This window comes from Stegostoma tigrinum, chromosome 8 (assembly GCF_030684315.1).
Source record: "Stegostoma tigrinum isolate sSteTig4 chromosome 8, sSteTig4.hap1, whole genome shotgun sequence".
NCBI classification, from domain to species: Eukaryota; Metazoa; Chordata; class Chondrichthyes; order Orectolobiformes; family Stegostomatidae; genus Stegostoma; species Stegostoma tigrinum.
In genome coordinates this window covers 36,920,242-36,939,475 of record NC_081361.1, presented here as the reverse complement: position 1 = coordinate 36,939,475, position 19,234 = coordinate 36,920,242, and the positions used below count along the sequence as shown (strand labels likewise).

Sequence of the window (19,234 nt, the reverse complement as noted above, 5' to 3'; positions counted from 1 at the left end):
CCAGAACTTTATCCAGAAATGCAAAGAAACATTTTAAGATCCTTATGAATTCCAAAAAATCAGTGGTGATGAATGCTGAATTGAAATATAATTCAACGTGGTGAAAGATGTAATAAGGTTAGCCAGTAACTGGTGTTGAACACATGAGGTAGAAGAAATAGGCCAGACTGAGTCTAATTGAATTTTGAACTGGGAGAGACCAATGAAGTATGAAAAGCAAGAAAAATGTGGATAATAAAATGTGAGGCTGGATGAACACAGCAGGCCAAGCAGCATCTCAGGAGCACAAAAGCTGACGTTTCGGGCCTAGACCCTTCATCAGAGAGGGGGATGGGGAGAGGGAACTGGAATAAATAGGGAGAGAGGGGGAGGCGGACCGAAGATGGAGAGTAAAGAAGATAGGTGGAGAGAGTATAGGTGGGGAGGTAGGGAGGGGATAGGTCAGTCCAGGGAAGACGGACAGGTCAAGGAGGTGGGATGAGGTTAGTAGGTAGCTGGGGGTGCGGCTTGGGGTGGGAGGAAGGGATGGGTGAGAGGAAGAACCGGTTAGGGAGGCAGAGACAGGTTGGACTGGTTTTGGGATGCAGTGGGTGGGGGGGGAAGAGCTGGGCTGGTTGTGTGGTGCAGTGGGGGGAGGGGATGAACTGGGCTGGTTTAGGGATGCAGTAGGCGAAGGGGAGATTTTGAAACTGGTGAAGTCCACATTGATACCATATGGCTGCAGGGTTCCCAGGCGGAATTTGAGTTGCTGTTCCTGCAACCTTCGGGTGGCATCATTGTGGCAGTGCAGGAGGCCCATGATGGACATGTCATCTAGAGAATGGGAGGGGGAGTGGAAATGGTTTGCGACTGGGAGGTGCAGTTGTTTGTTGCGAACTGAGCGGAGGTGTTCTGCAAAGCGGTCCCCAAGCCTCCGCTTGGTTTCCCCAATGTAGAGGAAGCCGCACCGGGTACAGTGGATGCAGTATACCACATTGGTAGATGTGCAGGTGAACCTCTTCTTAATGTGGAATGTCATCTTGGGGCCTGGGATAGGGGTGAGGGAGGAGGTGTGGGGACAAGTGTAGCATTTCTGCGGTTGCAGGGGAAGGTGCCGGGTGTGGTGGGGTTGGAGGGCAGTGTGGAGCGAACAAGGGAGTCACGGAGAGAGTGGTCTCTCCGGAAAGCAGACAGGGGTGGGGATGGAAAAATGTCTTGGGTGGTGGGGTCGGATTGTAAATGGCGGAAGTGTCGGAGGATGATGCGTTGTATTGACATTCCACTCCCGCACATCCCAGATGTCCAAGTTCTTTAAGGACCGCAACTTTCCCCCCACGGTGATCGAGAACGGCCTTGACCGCGTCTCCCGTATTTCCCGCAACACATCCCTCACACCCTGCCCCTGCCACAACCGCCCTAAGAGGATCCCCCTCGTTCTCACACACCACCCTACCAACCTCCGGATACAACGCATCATCCTCCGACACTTCCGCCATTTACAATCCGACCCCACCACCCAAGACATTTTTCCATCCCCACCCCTGTCTGCTTTCCGGAGAGACCACTCTCTCCGTGACTCCCTTGTTCGCTCCACACTGCCCTCCAACCCCACCACACCCGGCACCTTCCCCTGCAACCGCAGGAAATGCTACACTTGTCCCCACACCTCCTCCCTCACCCCTATCCCAGGCCCCAAGATGACATTCCACATTAAGAAGAGGTTCACCTGCACATCTGCCAATGTGGTATACTGCATCCACTGTACCCGGTGCGGCTTCCTCTACATTAGGGAAACCAAGCGGAGGCTTGGGGACCGCTTTGCAGAACACCTCCGCTCAGTTCGCAACAAACAACTGCACCTCCCAGTCGCAAACCATTTCCACTCCCCCTCCCATTCTCTAGATGACATGTCCATCATGGGCCTCCTGCAGTGCCACAATGATGCCACCCGAAGGTTGCAGGAACAGCAACTCATATTCCGCCTGGGAACCCTGCAGCCACATGGTATCAATGTGGACTTCACCAGTTTCAAAATCTCCCCTTCGCCTACTGCATCCCTAAACCAGCCCAGTTCGTCCCCTCCCCCCACTGCACCACACAACCAGCCCAGCTCTTCCCCCCCCCCCCCCCCACCCACTGCATCCCAAAACCAGTCCAACCTGTCTCTGCCTCCCTAACCGGTTCTTCTTCTCACCCATCCCTTCCTCCCACCCCAAGCCGCACCCCCATCTACCTACTAACCTCATCCCACCTCCTTGACCTGTCTGTCTTCCCTGGACTGACCTATCCCCTCCCTCCCTCCCCACCTATACGCTCTCCACCTATCTTCTTTACTCTCCATCTTCGGTCCGCCTCCCCCTCTCTCCCTATTTATTCCAGTTCCCTCTCCCCATCCCCCTCTCTGATGAAGAGTCTAGGCCCGAAACGTCAGCTTTTGTGCTCCTGAGATGCTGCTTGGCCTGCTGTGTTCATCCAGCCTCACATTTTATTATCTTGGAATTCTCCAGCATCTGCAGTTCCCATTATCTCTGATACCAAGAAAAATGTGGAGTTTTGTTTCATTTGGAATTCAGCTTTAAGTTTAAATCTGCGAATAACACATGTATGAGACCAGTAAGTATATTTGACTCTTCAAAGGTTTTGCTTCCATTGGAAATTCCTGCTCATAATGCAATAAACCATGGTGGAAGGTGGGTTTATGCGTTAGATTCACTTCAGCTCAAGTGCTAAGGGGCAAACTGAGAGTTGTGGTGAAAGAATGTTTATCATGTAGGAGGAAGATTTATAGTTGTGTTCTCCAGAGGATCAGTGTTGAGACTCAAGCTCCTCTTGCTTTAATATTTATGATCTAGACCTGGGTTGTACAGGACACAATATCAAAATTTGCAGATGATAGCAAAATTAGGATGAACCATGAGGATAGTGAAGAACTTTGAAGGGATGTAAGTTGAGATATTGGGTAGATAAGTGACAAAATAAAATTAATGTGGAGAAGTATGAAATGATCCATTTCAGTAGAAAGAATGTAGAGAGTCAGTGTGAAATAAAGGGATGAACATATGGTTAATTAAGTTTGTAGCGTCCTGCTTTGTCAGTAGATGCATTGAAAACGAAAGCGAAGAAGTGGGATAAAACCAGCATCAAAACCTGATTCAACCTCTACTGAAGCATTGCACACAATTCTAAGCTCCATACTTGAGGGAGGATATGAAGGCATTTGGAAAGATGCAGAAAAGGTTTGTGCAAATGCTCCAAAGGTGAGGATCTTTATTTGTGAAGATAGATTGGAAGGATTGAATGGTTTTACTTTGTGAAGAGAAGCTTGAAGGGAAAGTTGTTAGTGATAGTTGCAATCGTGAGGGGTCTGTTCAGATACGATTGAGAGAAACTATTCCCATTAATGAAATAATCAAGAACCGGGGAGCAAATGTAACTGACAAAAGAAGCAAGAGTGACACAAGGCAAAACTGTTTCTCACGCTGCACCTGGAATGTACTGTTAGCGAGTGTGTGGAAGTAGGTTCAGCTGAGGCAATGAAAGAGAGTCAAATTACTATTTGTAAAGAAGTATTGCCCGGTTATGGGGGAAAAGCAAGGGATTGGGCGTTCAGTGAACTGCTCCCTCAGAGGACCATCACAGATGTGACGGCCGGGATAGCCTCCTTCGTGTTTTTACTAATGTGGGATTTAAGTTAGCTGCCAAGGCTTGCTGTCAGGGTCAACCATGGAATGGAAGAGAGTTGCTGGTCACTTTGGAGCTCCAAAGAGTCATAATTTCTGGATGAAAGCAGGACTGACAATTTAGGTGGTTTTCAGCAGTTGGTGCACAAATGCCTCTAATTCCAATTTTCTGCAAGGACTGACACACCATTAATTTTTTACAATATTTTCAGCATCTGGAAATGTAAGTGTGCATTTTCAATGTTTTACTGTTTCAATAGAAAATGAAAGCTAAGTGTATAATTTCATATCGATTGATTAATAACACTTTGGAGCCATTTCTCTTGAAGAAAAATAATGAAATAAATGTTATTTGGGTAACTTTATAGACATTGAACAGTATTAAATCTAAACTCAGAGTTGCAGATATTATAATTCAACCAACAACATATTGAAATGAAGCAGGACTGTCTTTCATTGCACGATTTGCTTACAATTTCTTATTTACATGATACAGAGAAACATGACTGAATATTTTGTTGCTGTGGATGTCAACAACATGTTGCAACTTTATGCCAGTATGCTGCATGAGCGACGTATTATCGTTACCTCCAGTAAACTTAGCACTGTGAGTACTTGGGTCATCTGATGGGAAAGGGTACTCTTTTCATTGACTGCATTTTCTCTCAAAGTGATATACACATGAACGATGTATCCTATTTGACTCTTGTTAGATAATGCCAAGGCACGGTGTGAGTAATGGCTTTGGCTTGACTCTTGTATGTACAAGCGTTCAAGCTTTACAAGGTCTCTTGAGCTGCATTCAGATAAATTAATTATTGCTTGTTATCACGAGCTGAGAGGTTTTTGACTCTTCAGAGCTCATTTAACTGTCTTGTTGCGAATGTCGAAGTTACCTGAGGGCCTTTTTGTTCTTTGCTCACTTGAATCTTGTACTGCCATGACTACTTCAGAGAAAGCAATAGGCCATGATAACGGTTACTTCACGTTGCAATAAGTAAATTGATTTCTGCTTCTGACTGGCAGTTTGAGAAGATGTGATATTCCTGTTTTTTTGAAAAAGCTGCTGATGCTTTGTGATTGAAGTGGGGCTACTTCTGTCAGGTTTAAAGGCTTTGCATTCGTAGTGGAACCACGTGTCCCGAAGGCCTGTTTATAGTTCTTCAGTAATTCAAAGCCACTTATTTGCTCGACAGCTAAAATGAGCAGGCCTTTAAGCATTGGGGAAAAAAGGCTTATTTCTAGATGGGTCTTATACCTCATTCGAAATTAGGCTTTTTTATGCATTTTATAAGGCAAAATGCACTTTCTCTATAGATTAGTGAAATTACAGATCAGCTCAGAGAACTTCTGATTTTTAATGTCCAATATGATATGATCGAGAATGAGGAAGAGCAGCTTTTAGTTAATAGACCTCACAGGAGTTGGATCTGCAAATAAGTTGAGGTTTGAAACTGATTTACTTCAATAGAGGTGGGCAGCTTTGTTTATTTACAGGGATTTTGTTTGACAAAAGATACTTCAGATTCTCTCCTCTTTCTCAGGCTTGTTTATAAGATTTTGGTTCTTAAGAAACCTTCATAGTGAGTCTCAGTCTCTCCAGCACCCCTGCCGGTGACTAATATTGTGGTTATATTGAATCCCAGAGACTGAATTCCTGTCTGTAAGTGATATTATCCTTGTCTTCTATCCATGCTCATGAACTCCCCGAATCACTGCAGCAAGTGGGATGTGTTGAAGCATTTAAAGACCACTTCAGTCTTTCTGTCAACTTGCCTTCCTGCTAGCTGCAACCTTGGCCACTGAAATTAAGATAATCAGCTCCCTCATTATTTTTCAAGCGCCTCCCTTTCAAATCACCACGCTCTTTATAGTTTCTGGTGCAAGGTGAAATATAATAAAATAAATATTGCACATACCTGAATCTTCTGTAATAGTTCACTAACAAGCCTTCTTTCTTTCCTCTTACATCGATCCCTTGCCCCAACCTTTGTTCTGTGGAATGACTTTTAATCTTTGCTCAGGTTTGATTTGTTTTCTTTGGTTCAGGCATAGTTTACAATTGGACTGAGTTCAAGGTGATTACCACTCGTTTTGCTCCCCGGTGGAAATACTTTACCCCGGCTGGCAAAATTCACTGACCTTAGTTTCCCTGCAGAGAGTTAAGGATAACATTGGTTGCTGTGGTTACGAGAAACAAATGTGCCATCCTAGCAAGTAGGTTGGGAAGATGCACATCAGACCGCGAGATACTTGCCAACAGAAATGGAAAGTCTGATAAACTCTGAGTAGGTGAGGCAGCATCAATAGAGAGTACAAACCAATGAACATGTCGGGTATCAAGATGAGCAGGCACTTAGGGTATTATGTCGCTTTTTCTCTCTGTAGATTGCCTAACCAACTGAGTGGTCATCGATCATAGAATCACTACAGTGCGGAAACAGGCCCTTTGGCCTGACAAGTCCACACCGACCCTCCAAGCATCCCACTCAGAACCTTCCCTCATAACCCACCTAATCGACACACCCCTGCACACTATGGGCAATTTAGCATGGCCAATCCACCTAGCTTGCATATCTTTGGACTGTGGGAGAAAACCAAAGCACCCGGTGGAAACCCACACAGACACGGGGAGAATGTCTGAGTGGAGTTTGCACAGTCAACCGAGGGTGGAATCGAACCCAGGTCCCTGGCGCAGCGAGGTAGCCGTGCTCAGCACTGAGTCACTGTGCCAGCTGACAGCATTTTCTATTTATGTTTCAAATTTCCAGCCTCATTTTGCTTGTTGTTTATACTTTCATCACCTGAAAACCATTTTCAAGGACTTCTGTAAGGATTCTCTACTCATCCTGTCCGCGCTCCCTGCCCCCATCCAACTTTGCCAAAGGCTATTCCCCACAGGGAGTAGTAACAGTGGTTATCGTGAAACTTTGTGTGAAATGCTTACAACCTTGCATACAGACTGAACAGTGATGTCATCCTTCGGTTATCGTCTAGCTGCAGCTGGTATCAGAGGGTAACAGGTGATAAGAACCTGAGTGGTTCAAGGTCTGTGCTCCACGATTTCCTGACGGGAGGGAGAAACATTGTTCAAATTTATCCTGGAGATTTATGGTTCCATAGATTCTGGAATAGGTTTTGCTTTTGCAATATCAGGTTAGTTTCTGTTGGCTGAGTTCACCCTGATATTCAACCTTTGTTCTAATCCTTTAATTGTGAATATTTAGAATGCTGCTATAAGTAGATTCGAAGTTTTAGATTTTATCATGAGAAACTGAAGTAAATATAACTTGATAACTGGAAAATTGACAAAAACATAAAAATGGTTGTTTTGCTTCTTTTGCCACCAGAACTTTCAGATTCAAACCAAACACGTGATGTTTAGCAAATTTGATTTCTAGTTTCAGACTTATTAAATATAACATTTTACACGCTCTTCATCTAATTTTGACAGCATAGCTTTTTTTTTAAAAAAGGGTTGTTTTCTATTTGTAGATATGTTGTTGTATGTTCTATCCACCAGAAATTTCCTGCACCATTTATGTCATGTGTGTAGCAATGAATTCATCTCACACTTATTTGCTGGAATCATAACTGAATCGTGCACTTTGCCTGTTTAAACACTCCATATATTAAACAGCCTCTTCCTTTACCAGAGTTGCACATGTACCTGTGCATGTTTTAATTTCTCCTGGAGCAAAATTGTTCAATTAGTCCTGTTTATTCATGGCACCATTTTAACATAGAATGTACAGAACAGAATTACACCATGTTACCCAGCAGGTCTGTGGCAATTTTCTCACTTCATCTATGCATATAAGCTTAACCTGGCACTATTTTCTCCCCCACGCTTTCGTAGCGTCTCCTTAAATATATATATGCTGTCTGTCTCAGCTAACAAAAAACAACATGAGAGAAATCTTTTTTGTGTAGTGAGTGGTTAAGGCCTAGAATGCATAGAAACATTCAAAGGGAAATTAGATTGTGGTCAAAAAAGGAAGAACATTCATGATGAAGGCATCTGGCATGAAATGAATTGCTCCTTCTGAGAGCTGGGTCAGACACACTGGGCTGAATGGCCTCTGCACTGTATCAATTCTCTGATACTGCACCACTGCTTATGATAAAGAATTTCACATTCTAATCACACTCTGTGTGAAGAAGTTTCTCCTGAATTCCCTGTTTGATTTATTAGTGACTATCTTAGATTTATGGTTCCTCACTTTGATTTCCCCCGCAAGTGAGAACAACTCCTCTACATCTAACTTGTCAAACCCTTTCATAATCTTTGAGTTCTCTAACAGATAACACCTCAATCCTTTTTTCTTTCCAGAGAAAAGCGCCCTAATCTGTTCGATGTTACAAATTTTGCAGAATTCTCGTCCCTCATTCCCGTTCCAATTTTTGATTTCAGAATTATTTAAAGAGTCTTCCTGTAGTTGAAAGAGTTAGTGTTGTGTCATATAAATTATGGAACACTATTTAGTCCTGTCCTGTCTAACAGAGCAGTGTACTGTCAGGAAATTTAGAACTTGAATATATTTTTAGTAGTTTTCCCACAGGACTTGGAATTTGAAATTGTTTTGCAAAAAAAGCTCTCAAATTGTGCCAATCTAATGATTTAGATTGATGCAAAATAGGGTTTAAATTATGGTTACCTAAAGGTGTTTAAAAATGAAATTGATCGCCTTTCTGAAATATTTATAAGCAAGGTCCTCACAAAAGGTTACTTTGTTAACCATTCCTTCTCAGAAATTTAGCCTGATTTGCCCTCTCACTTTTGATGCTCACTGATGAAATAACGCATTGGGTTAATGAAAATGTATGTGGGGAAATATTGACAGCATTCTACAACTTTAACCGTTCTTGCATCAAGTAAGATAAGCACAACAGGAAAATGATATGAAACATCCTTCCATGGCTTTGCTCATGTTCCCTCTGTCAACTCACTCAGGTTTAAAATGAGATAATGGGAACTGCAGATGCTGGAGATTCCAAGATAATAAAATGTGAGGCTGGATGAACACAGCAGGCCAAGCAGCATCTCAGGAGCACAAAAACTGACGTTTCGGGCCTAGACCCTTCATCAGAGAGGGGGATGGGGGGAGGGAACTGGAATAAATAGGGAGGCGGACCGAAGATGGAGAGTAAAGAAGATAGGTGGAGAGAGTGTAGGTGGGGAGGTAGGGAGGGGATAGGTCAGTCCAGGGAAGACGGACAGGTCAAGGAGGTGGGATGAGGTTAGTAGGTAGCTGGGGGTGCGGCTTGGGGTGGGAGGAAGGGATGGGTGAGAGGAAGAACCGGTTAGGGAGGCAGAGACAGGTTGGACTGGTTTTGGGATGCAGTGGGTGGGGGGGAAGAGCTGGGCTGGTTGTCCACTTCACCAACACCTTCCACCCCAACCTTCAGTTCACCTGGGCCATCTCCAGCACATCCCTCACCTTCCTGGACCTCTCAGTCTCCATCTCAGGCAACCAGCTTGTAACTGATTTCCATTTCAAGCCCACCGACTCCCACAGCTACCTAGAATACACCTCCTCCCACCCACCCTCCTGCAAAAATTCCATCCCTTATTCCCAATTCCTCCGCCTCCGCCGCATCTGCTCCCACGATAAGACATTCCACTCCCGCACATCCCAGATGTCCAAGTTCTTTAAGGACCGCAACTTTCCCCCCACGGTGATCGAGAACGCCCTTGACCGCGTCTCCCGCATTTCCCGCGACACATCCCTCACACCCCGCCCCCGCCCCCGCCACAACCGCCCCAAGAGGATCCCCCTCGTTCTCACACACCACCCTACCAACCTCCGGATACAACGCATTATCCTCCGACACTTCCGCCATTTACAATCCGACCCCACCACCCAAGACATTTTTCCATCCCCTCCCTTGTCTGCTTTCCGGAGAGACCACTCTCTCCGTGACTCCCTTGTTCGCTCCACACTGCCCTCCAACCCCACCACACCCGGCACCTTCCCCTGCAACCGCAGGAAATGCTACACTTGTCCCCACACCTCCTCCCTCACCCCCATCCCAGGCCCCAAGATGACATTCCACATCAAGCTGAGGTTCACCTGCACATCTGCCAATGTGGTATACTGCATCCACTGTACCCGGTGCGGCTTCCTCTACATTGGGGAAACCAAGCGGAGGCTTGGGGACCGCTTTGCAGAACACCTCCGCTCAGTTCGCAACAAACAACTGCACCTCCCAGTCGCAAACCATTTCCACTCCCCCTCCCATTCTCTTGATGACATGTCCATCATGGGCCTCCTGCACTGCCACAATGATGCCACCCGAAGGTTGCAGGAACAGCAACTCATATTCCGCCTGGGAACCCTGCAGCCATATGGTATCAATGTGGACTTCACCAGTTTCAAAATCTCCCCTTCCCCTACTGCATCCCTAAACCAGCCCAGTTCATCCCCTCCCCCCACTGCACCACACAACCAGCCCAGCTCTTCCCCCCCACCCACTGCATCCCAAAACCAGTCCAACCTGTCTCTGCCTCCCTAACCGGTTCTTCCTCTCACCCATCCCTTCCTCCCACCCCAAGCCGCACCCCCAGCTACCTACTAACCTCATCCCACCTCCTTGACCTGTCCGTCTTCCCTGGACTGACCTATCCCCTCCCTACCTCCCCACCTACACTCTGTCCATGTATCTTCTTTACTCTCCATCTTCGGTCCGCCTCCCCCTCTCTCCCTATTTATTCCAGTTCCCACCCCCCATCCCCCTCTCTGATGAAGGGTCTAGGCCCGAAACGTCAGCTTTTGTGCTCCTGAGATGCTGCTTGGCCTGCTGTGTTCATCCAGCCTCACATTTTATTATCCAGGTTTAAAATGAGATCTCTGTGTTCTTCCAGTTTCTGGCCTCTTGTGCATTCCTGATTTTAATCTCTCCATTATTGGTGGCTGTGTGTTGAACTGCTTGATCCTTAGCAGTTAGAATATATTCCATAAATTTGTCTGGGTCTATCTCTTCTCCTTTAATAGTCTTCTTGAAACTTAACTCTTTGAATATGCTTACATTGATCTGTCCTAATAACTTCTCAGAGGACTTGGTGATAAATTTTGTTTGATGACACTTGTGTGAAACTCCTTCTGATGGTCATCTATGTTACAGTGAAAATACAGCTTGTTGCTTTGGTTTACCTAAAGTTTTGGGTCTTGCATAAACCTCTTTGAGTGGTGAGGCAGGATGGCAGAGTGGGTCATGATCTAGCAGCATTGGGAAAGGGAAATCCTTGGGTCTGGAATTAATGAGAAAGCAGTTCCTGAATATAAAGTTAGTGCGTGGTGTTCTGGGAGTGAACAGTGGTCTCAGCCAGTGAAGACGTGATCGAGAGAATCACAGCTTGGGGTCGCATTTGCACACCCTGCTGTAGATGGTTCTCTGTGGTCATGAAGAATTAAGATGTATCTCAGGGTTTAGAAGCACTGAGTGTGGTAGATCGCCTCACCAGAAAGCAGACTGATTGGGTTTCTTGTGCCTGGGAGCATTTTTATAGGGAGTTTACTGTTGCAAATGTTTACACGACAAACAATTGTGATGCGAAGAAATGGTGTAAGTGCATTGAGTCAGAGCAATGGAAGAGCTGTGGCTTCGTAGAGGCAGACTAAAGATAGCGTTGTCAAAGTTGTTGAATTTGGAAGCATTGATGTGACAATCCTGTCAACTTGGAAACAAGTTAAAAGTATGCATCAGAAGGATTTGGATGAATTAAATTTTTAAAAATCTAGGGCTTTGGGAAGTACGCAGGATCTACAATGTGGGTGATCCAATGTTGGAGCCCAACTGCATTTTGGGAAGGGTTTGCAAGGATATGGAGAAAAGAATCGATTATATTTTGCCTCTTTCCTTCAGAAGTTTTCCAAGACTTTGGGTTGGTGTTCCAGATGGCAGTGAGGACTTGGGGCTTGGTGACCTGACCCTTGTTATGGCTCCAGCTTGTATTTTTTTGTGGAAGGAATGCAGGAGAATGGGGACTACCTTGACGTCCTGACGTCTTACCTCATTTTAAAATACATTTTTCAGATCTTAGGGACCAGGGACAACATGAAACCCTGTTTCCTGCTTTTTTTTTTCGCCATTCCAAGCCACCTTGATGTAGCCTCTTTCAAACAAAACCTGGCAATCTACACAGAGAGGCACCCAAGGCTGTAATTGAACCTGGGATCCCTAGCGCTGTGAGGCAGCAGTGCTAACCACTGAGCCACTATGCCATCGCATTGACTACTTCAGCATTCTTCTTCCTTTCTGGTGGTGGTGAAGAAAGCCATCAAGAACTACAGAAGCATTTTTAGCCACAGAGTTGGGTTAGAAAGTGGATTTTCAAGTGAATAGCACAAGTTGCAAGAATTTTGTACCTTTAGAGTCATACTGCACAACTGGTCTGTCATTACTTGGCTTATCCCTACTGCTCTTCTTGAACAGAGGAATTACATTAGGTATCCTCGAGTCATCTGGCACTTTGCCTGTAATCAGTAAGATATGAAGTATCTCCACCACTGCCCCAGCAATCTCCTCCTTTGCTTTCCATAGCAGCCAGGGATACATATCATCAGGCCCTGGGGATTTATGTGCCTGTATTTCTGCTACTACATATAACAATTCCACCTTATTATCTCGGAACTGAAATCCCCAGCTACGATGTTTTCTTCCTCTGTGAATACACATGAGAAGTATCCATTTAAGACCCCACCCATGTCCACTGGCTGTTTCTGTTTTCCCCTGAGAAGCCATCCTCCAACAGTGTCTAATACAGTACATCTGTTTGAGAGGGGCTTGGTCACAGGGGACACCTGTACTGCCTGTCCATGCTCAGTAATCTTCCTGGTGGTCACCCAATGCTTTTTCTTTTTTGTTTGTGTATCCCTTATTGATGGTGTGACCAGTTGGCTAAACGTGATATCCACAACGCACTCAGCATCATGGATCCTCCGTAGGGAGCCCATCTGCAACCCTCGGCGTTCCTAGGTGGCAAATCAGGAGCTGCAGCTGAACACGCTTCCTGCATACATGGTCTCCATTGAGACTGGAAGTGTCCATGATTTCCCACATCTTGCAGGAGGAGCATTCCATGGGAATTTGTGTCAGGGCCACTGGCCTTCTGGCATAACCTCTGAAAAACAAACACCAATTTAATATTGAGGTGGGGGGGAATTTCTTCTCTCACAAGGGTGTGAATCTTTGTAATTGTTTGCCGCAGAGACCTTGTGTATATTTAAGCCTGAGGTAGTTAGATTCTTTGTCTGTAGGGGAATGGAAGGTTACAGGTTAAAAACACAGGAAAATGGTTGTGAGAAATAGACATAGAACGTAGAACAGTACAGCACAGAACAGGCCCTTCAGCCCACGATGTTGTGCCGACCATTGATCCTCATGTATGCACCCTCAAATTTCTGTGACCATATGCATGTCCAGCAGTCTCTTAAATGTCCCCAATGACCTTGCTTCCACAACTGCTGCTGGCAACGCACTCCATACTCTCACAACTCTCTGTGTAAAGAACCCGCCTCTGACATCCCCTCTATACTTGCCTCCAACCAGCTTAAAACTATGACCCCTCGTGTTAGCCTTTTCTGCCCTGGGAAATAGTCTCTGGCTATCAACTCTATCTATGCCTCTCATTATCTTGTATACCTCAATCAGGTCCCCTCTCCTCCTCCTTTCCTCCAATGAAAAGAGTCCGAGCTCAGTCAACCTCTCTTCATAAGATAAGCCCTCCAGTCCGGGCAGCATCCTGGTAAACCTCCTCTGAACCCTCTCCAAAGCATCCACATCTTTCCTATAATAGGGCGACCAGAACTGGATGCAGTATTCCAAGTGCGGTCTAGCCAAAGTTTTATAGAGCTGCAACAAGATCTCACGACTCTTAAACTCAATCCCCCGTTAATGAAAGCCAAAACACCATATGTTTTCTTTACAACCCTGTCCACTTGGGTGGCCATTTTTAGGGATCTATGTATCTGCACACCAAGATCCCTCTGTTCCTCCACACTGCCAAGAATCCTATCCTTAATCCTGTACTCAGCTTTCAAATTTGACCTTCCAAAATGCATCACCACGCATTTATCCAGGTTGAACTCCATCTGCCACCTCTCAGCCCATCTCTGCATCCTGTCAATGTCCCGCTGCAGCCTACAACAGCCCTCTATACTGTCAACGACACCTCCGACCTTCGTGTCGTCTGCAAACTTGCTGACCCATCCTTCAATCCCCTCATCCAAGTCATGAATAAAAATTACAAACAGTAGAGGCCCAAGGACAGAGCCCTGTGGAACACCGCTCCCCACTGACTTCCAGGCAGAATATTTTCCTTCTACTACCACTCGCTGTCTTCTGTTGGCCAGCCAATTCTGTATCCAGACAGCTAAGTTCCCCTGTATCCCATTCCTCCTGACCTTCTGAATGAGCCTACCATGGGGAACCTTATCAAATGCCTTGCTGAAGTCCAGATACACCACATCCACAGCTCGACCCTCATCAACTTTTCTAGTCACATCCTCAAAGAACTCGATAAGGTTTGTGAGGCATGACCTGCCCCCCTCAAAGCCGTGTTGACTGCATTTAATCAAGCCATGCTCTTCCAGATGGTCATTAATCCTATCCCTCAGAATCCTTTCTAACACCTTGCAGATGATAGACGTGAGACTTACTGGTCTGTAATTGCCGGGGATTTCCCTATTTCCGAAGAGAGGAATTACATTTGCCTCTCTCCAGTCCTCGGGTACGACTCCAGTGGAGAGCGAGGATGCAAAGATTTTTGCAAGTGGCAAAGCAATTGCATTTCAAAGCAGCCGAAGACAAATCTGATCCGGGCCTGGCGACTTGTCAATCTTAATGTTTGACAAGATTTTCAGCACATCAAATGTCGGATTAGCTATGGATGGCAGCTTAAAGGATGTGAAGGAATGCCATTCCAGTTCACTTCCTTGTTCTCTGTCCTCAAAACCTCGGACCATGCTGCTTTCCTTTCCCGACCATCATACTGCTGGGAAACCTGCGAAGGAAAGAGGAATGCTGGCTTGCAGGGAAAGCAGAATTGCCAGCCTTCAAAGACCCAAGTAAGCAGCAGTGAATGCTCCAGTGGTGTTGAGAAAGAATGTCATTTGGAGACCACAACAAAATGCCGAGTCCAGTGCAGTTAGTCTGGGTTCTATAACAGAAAGAACAGTCAAGCTCAAAGAGAATACAAGAGATGCCTGGAGTGTACACTGATAGCTGGAACTGAAATGAAAGGAAATTGCATTAATTTAGAATAAAGCTTGCATGGGGTGTCATACAACATTTCTACAAATTTGCAATAAAACTTGCCTCCAGATCAGCCGAAATGAAAAATTAACAGCTGAAACCGCAGTGGTAATTCAAATAAGCTTGTTTTCTGCTGCCTCGAGTATGGAAGGTTGATGTAATTTCAGTGTTTAAATTTTCGTCAGAAATTTGTTACTGGAGATTCAGAGACACTATGCTCTAATGGGCAAAATCCAGAATGGAGGGGGCTACGGCCTATAAGTTAGGTTTCATTTTGCACTGAAAATAAACATTTTGCACATGTATTAATAAGAATCTGGAACTGAGTTCCTCAAAATCCAGGCCAATGCCATTTTCAAGATTAGAAAAGGTTTATACGGGCTCAGAGTATCAAGGGATAGAGAACACTAAGTTCAGTTTGGAGTATGGGTCAACTACAATAAATGATGGAATGGATCTGAGGGTTTTATTTGCTTCATTCATGTGATATGGACATCACTCACTCGGCCAGCATTGACTGCCGGTCTCTAAGAGCCTTTGAAACATTGATTGTAAACTGTCATCTTGATCCTCCACAATCTATATAGTGTAGATATGCTCTCAGAATTTTTAGAGGGGAGTTCCAAGATTTGGACCCAGAGGATTGTCTGTCTTTCCCTAGTTTCCATGTTGCCTGATGTACAAAATGGAGGAAGACAACTGGGAAATTGAGTCCAGGATAGCAATACTATTAAGCATGTTGATAAAGAAGAGGGAATTATTTGTACAGGTTAAAATGGGAAATGTGTAATTAGTTGCAAGTTGTGTTGAACTAAAATGGCGAGACAGGAAATAAAGCATAAACTCAGCGTGCGCATCCATGAGGCTTTCTATGCTGTAACACCTTACATTGATTAATACACTTGATTATTTTTAGACCAGCATCAAGTTCAAATTAACAACCACTTAGTTCATTTAAAATTTAACTAACTTTTCAGTCAAGTCAGACATTACATTTCAAAAACAGCCATGTGGATTTAATGTAGTCTCAAGTCTCCTCTCAGATGGAATACAAACTATTTAAAGATGAGTTGAGTCACAGAAATGTTATCTATCCTGTTCACGGTTTGACTGAAAGGTTGTAGCTTTCTGGTGATCTTTGCAGTTAAGCTGACAACCTTAACTTTAGAGCTAATTGTGCAGGGAGATCCTTCTTGTTCTTGCCCCCGTTATAGTTTAAACTGCATCCTGCTGGTTGTATTTGAATCTGCATTCTGATGTACTGTGACTAGAGCCTGAATTAGAATTTTCAAAATTCCCAGTGCTGTCCAGGCTTATTGCTGTAACCATCATTATTTCAGAGCAGTGATGCTGGCAATGGGATCAAGTGTAAATATTATTTTAAAATTGCAACCTGGTCAGATTTGTGGCTAATGTTTCAAGTTATTCTCTAAACGCTGTCTGCAATATTTTTGCTGCGAACTCCAAAACTGTAGAAGTGTACAACAAAAAAAAACCTTCAATTGGAATGATACTTCTTTATTTCTAAGCAGTTGCAATCATCAGGTTTTCTTCAGGCGTGAGATGATAGTTACCTGTGATACGAGCAGGAATACTGATTTCTGCTTGCAGTATTCCGGTTTTAGCTGCGTATGAACACGCCACTGAAGTTGTTCTGAAGATCAAGCTGCAATCTTACATACTTGAGGCTGAGGAATATGTCATGGTTTTACAACAGTGCATAAGTTGACTTATTGGTGTTTGGTGACAATAGGTAAGGACTACTATAGTTTAAAGCCATGTCATCGGTTTTCAAGTCAGTCAGCCGTGCAGGCTTGTCATATGCCTGTATAATTGTACCATGCCAGGCTTTCTTTAACTAGTCAGCTGGGGCCGTGCATTTTGTCTCGGAGACTTTGGCTGGCCTGCTGCTGACAAGAGGCTTCTCATCATCCTGTCAGACGAATGCTAACCAGAGTGTATCATTTGCAACCTACAGTGGCACCCAAGCAGGTTGTTTATACATGGACGTGCTGTCAGTATGTGTACGGTTGGTAAGTCCAGTATTATGTACAGGGCATCATCTTGGCAGAACGGAAGAGCTGGCAAAAAAGCAATCTGTTAAAAGCTCTTCACCTTGTAAATCAGTCTCTTTCTGCCACTTTTTTTTGTCCAGATTCTGAAACCCTCTGCCTTGTTTATAAATAAATCATGACCATTTTCTGGCCTTGAGGCCTTGTTGAAATAATTGGAGTCAGTTGCAGGAGTTTTCTGAGCCATTACTTCATAGCGCTGACTGCTGAAAGGTTGTTTCCTTGGGGACAAGACAGCAGCTTGTTTGCAGTGTCCATGTGGCCTCTGAAGCTGGTTGGTTATGTCATGCTGCCACTGAGAGTTTCATTGGGTCAGGAGCTGACTGCACATTGTGTTCTAATGATATCTAGTTGAGTCTAATGAGAATTATTGCAACTAAACCACACCTATTACATCACTACTCTTAATCAAAAGACCAATTTCACGCAATAATATATTATTCATGTAAAGTTTCTAATTACCAAATTCTGATCTTGTTTTGAAATAAGGAAATAGCTTTGTAATTTCAATAAATATGAATTCTAACATTCTAATAAATACTAGTGGTGGTCATAATCCTTCAACAGAGCTCAAACAGTGAAATCTCATATAATGTGAACACCAGCTATTTTTATAAATGCTGTACAATCAAAATTATATCCGTCCATTCTGCAGCAACCAATCTACCTGCAATTGTGCTGCATCATCTGGAGAAAAAGTACAGAAATTCATAAATGACATGAATGCAGGTATTGAAAGTAACTTCCTGAAGGAGGAGAAAGATGTGAGTTTATTTTACTTGTTAGATTGGAAATGACTCACCCCTGTGGAGCTTCAGTTACACATCTTTCACACTTGAAAAATAAAACACAATTCCTGCAAACTCAGCAAGTTTCCTAGACTAATTTGGGGCAATAAATACTTAAAACCTTGTAAACAGTTATTTTCCTACAGAAGGACTGATTTCATGATTACCTACTTCAATCAAACACCAACGCAGACGTTTGCTTCCTTACTATTGATTCCAAAAAGCAAGACAAACACTTTTATATCTAATTGTTATGAAGCTGAAATAGATTCTGGTGCATTAATCCAGGGTTGTGCTTGTTAAAATGGATTCAATCTGGTAGGTTCATACTGTCTGTAGTGCCATTGCAATGCTGTTCCACTTTGCGCCGGTGCTTCAGTTGTAGATCGAAAGCAGCACCAATCCATGCTCACCACAGACATTATTTAGACCAATGCACTACACCCCTAATAACATGAATCATTGTAAAAATTTAGTCCAAGAAGCAATATCTTCAGAACCATAATGTTATTCCTCATAATAATAAATAAATCGTTATGATAAACAAATTCCAAGACCCATTTTTACAGCATTTCGTGGGTTTTAACAAAACTTGTGAGTTGAAATATACTTTCTCATGAATACAATGTTGGCAGAAGGTTTAGAAAAGAAACAAACCATTTAATTATCATCAAAATGGGCCTGGTCAGTTTGGGTCAGGAACCGCACATAACCTCTCAATGACTTAGAAAGCCAGAGGGTCCAGACTCTTGTTTTACACCACACAAGAAATGTGGTAAGATGATGGGCAGTTGTATGGCATTTAGAGGTATCCCAAGGAATTGTGTGTGCTTTATCTCAAGGAATGCTTATGTTGGGGGAATTAAACAGAATACGATAATCACAGTGAATGGAGTTCTTTTTTAAAACAAAAATGAACAGCAAGTTTCTATGTACTTTGGCCACTATTTTGTTTTGGGGAACATTGAAGTAAAAAAGTCAGATTTTTATAAGCAGTGTGATTGAATGCCTCACCAACTGGGAACTCTCAGTGGTCATTTTCATTCACTAGTGCTCTGTTGGCACAGAAGTAAGAGTAGCCGATGTTTGCTCAAGTAAATCAACAGGTAACAAAATAACAGATTGCTTTGCACAACACGTTGCTGTCTGGAAACAATGTAAAAAAAAATTGGCCCATAATTGGAGTTAATGCTGTGTCCATAAACTCAATGAAGAAAGTTAAAGGGCTCTCTAAGGGGCATCAGTTGTTGATAGAACAGAAATCTATTGCCATCTCACTGATCTCTCAATGAACAGGAGTTTTTATTTCAGAGAATCACTGAGCCTCCAGCAAGTGGTTGGAATAAAATACTGTATTTTCACCAACAACTGACTACAATTTTATGAATGTCAGTTCTAAAATACTGCCTAAAAAACTGAGAAACTAAGCTCCAGTGTGCAGTAAAATTTTTAACTTTCA

At 43.8% G+C, this 19,234-nt stretch overlaps 1 protein-coding gene across 2 annotated transcripts in view; it reads left to right on the top strand.

Moving 5' to 3' along the window:
- The window catches only part of dennd1b (DENN/MADD domain containing 1B), a 298,030-nt gene that overhangs the window by 180,687 nt on the left and 98,109 nt on the right, over window positions 1-19,234 (top strand). For both annotated transcript variants that reach the window (XM_048538856.2, XM_048538855.2), the window contains one exon: window positions 4,156-4,266. In XM_048538856.2, the coding sequence (XP_048394813.2) occupies window positions 4,156-4,266 (111 nt within the window). The remainder of the gene's footprint in view (window positions 1-4,155; window positions 4,267-19,234) is intronic.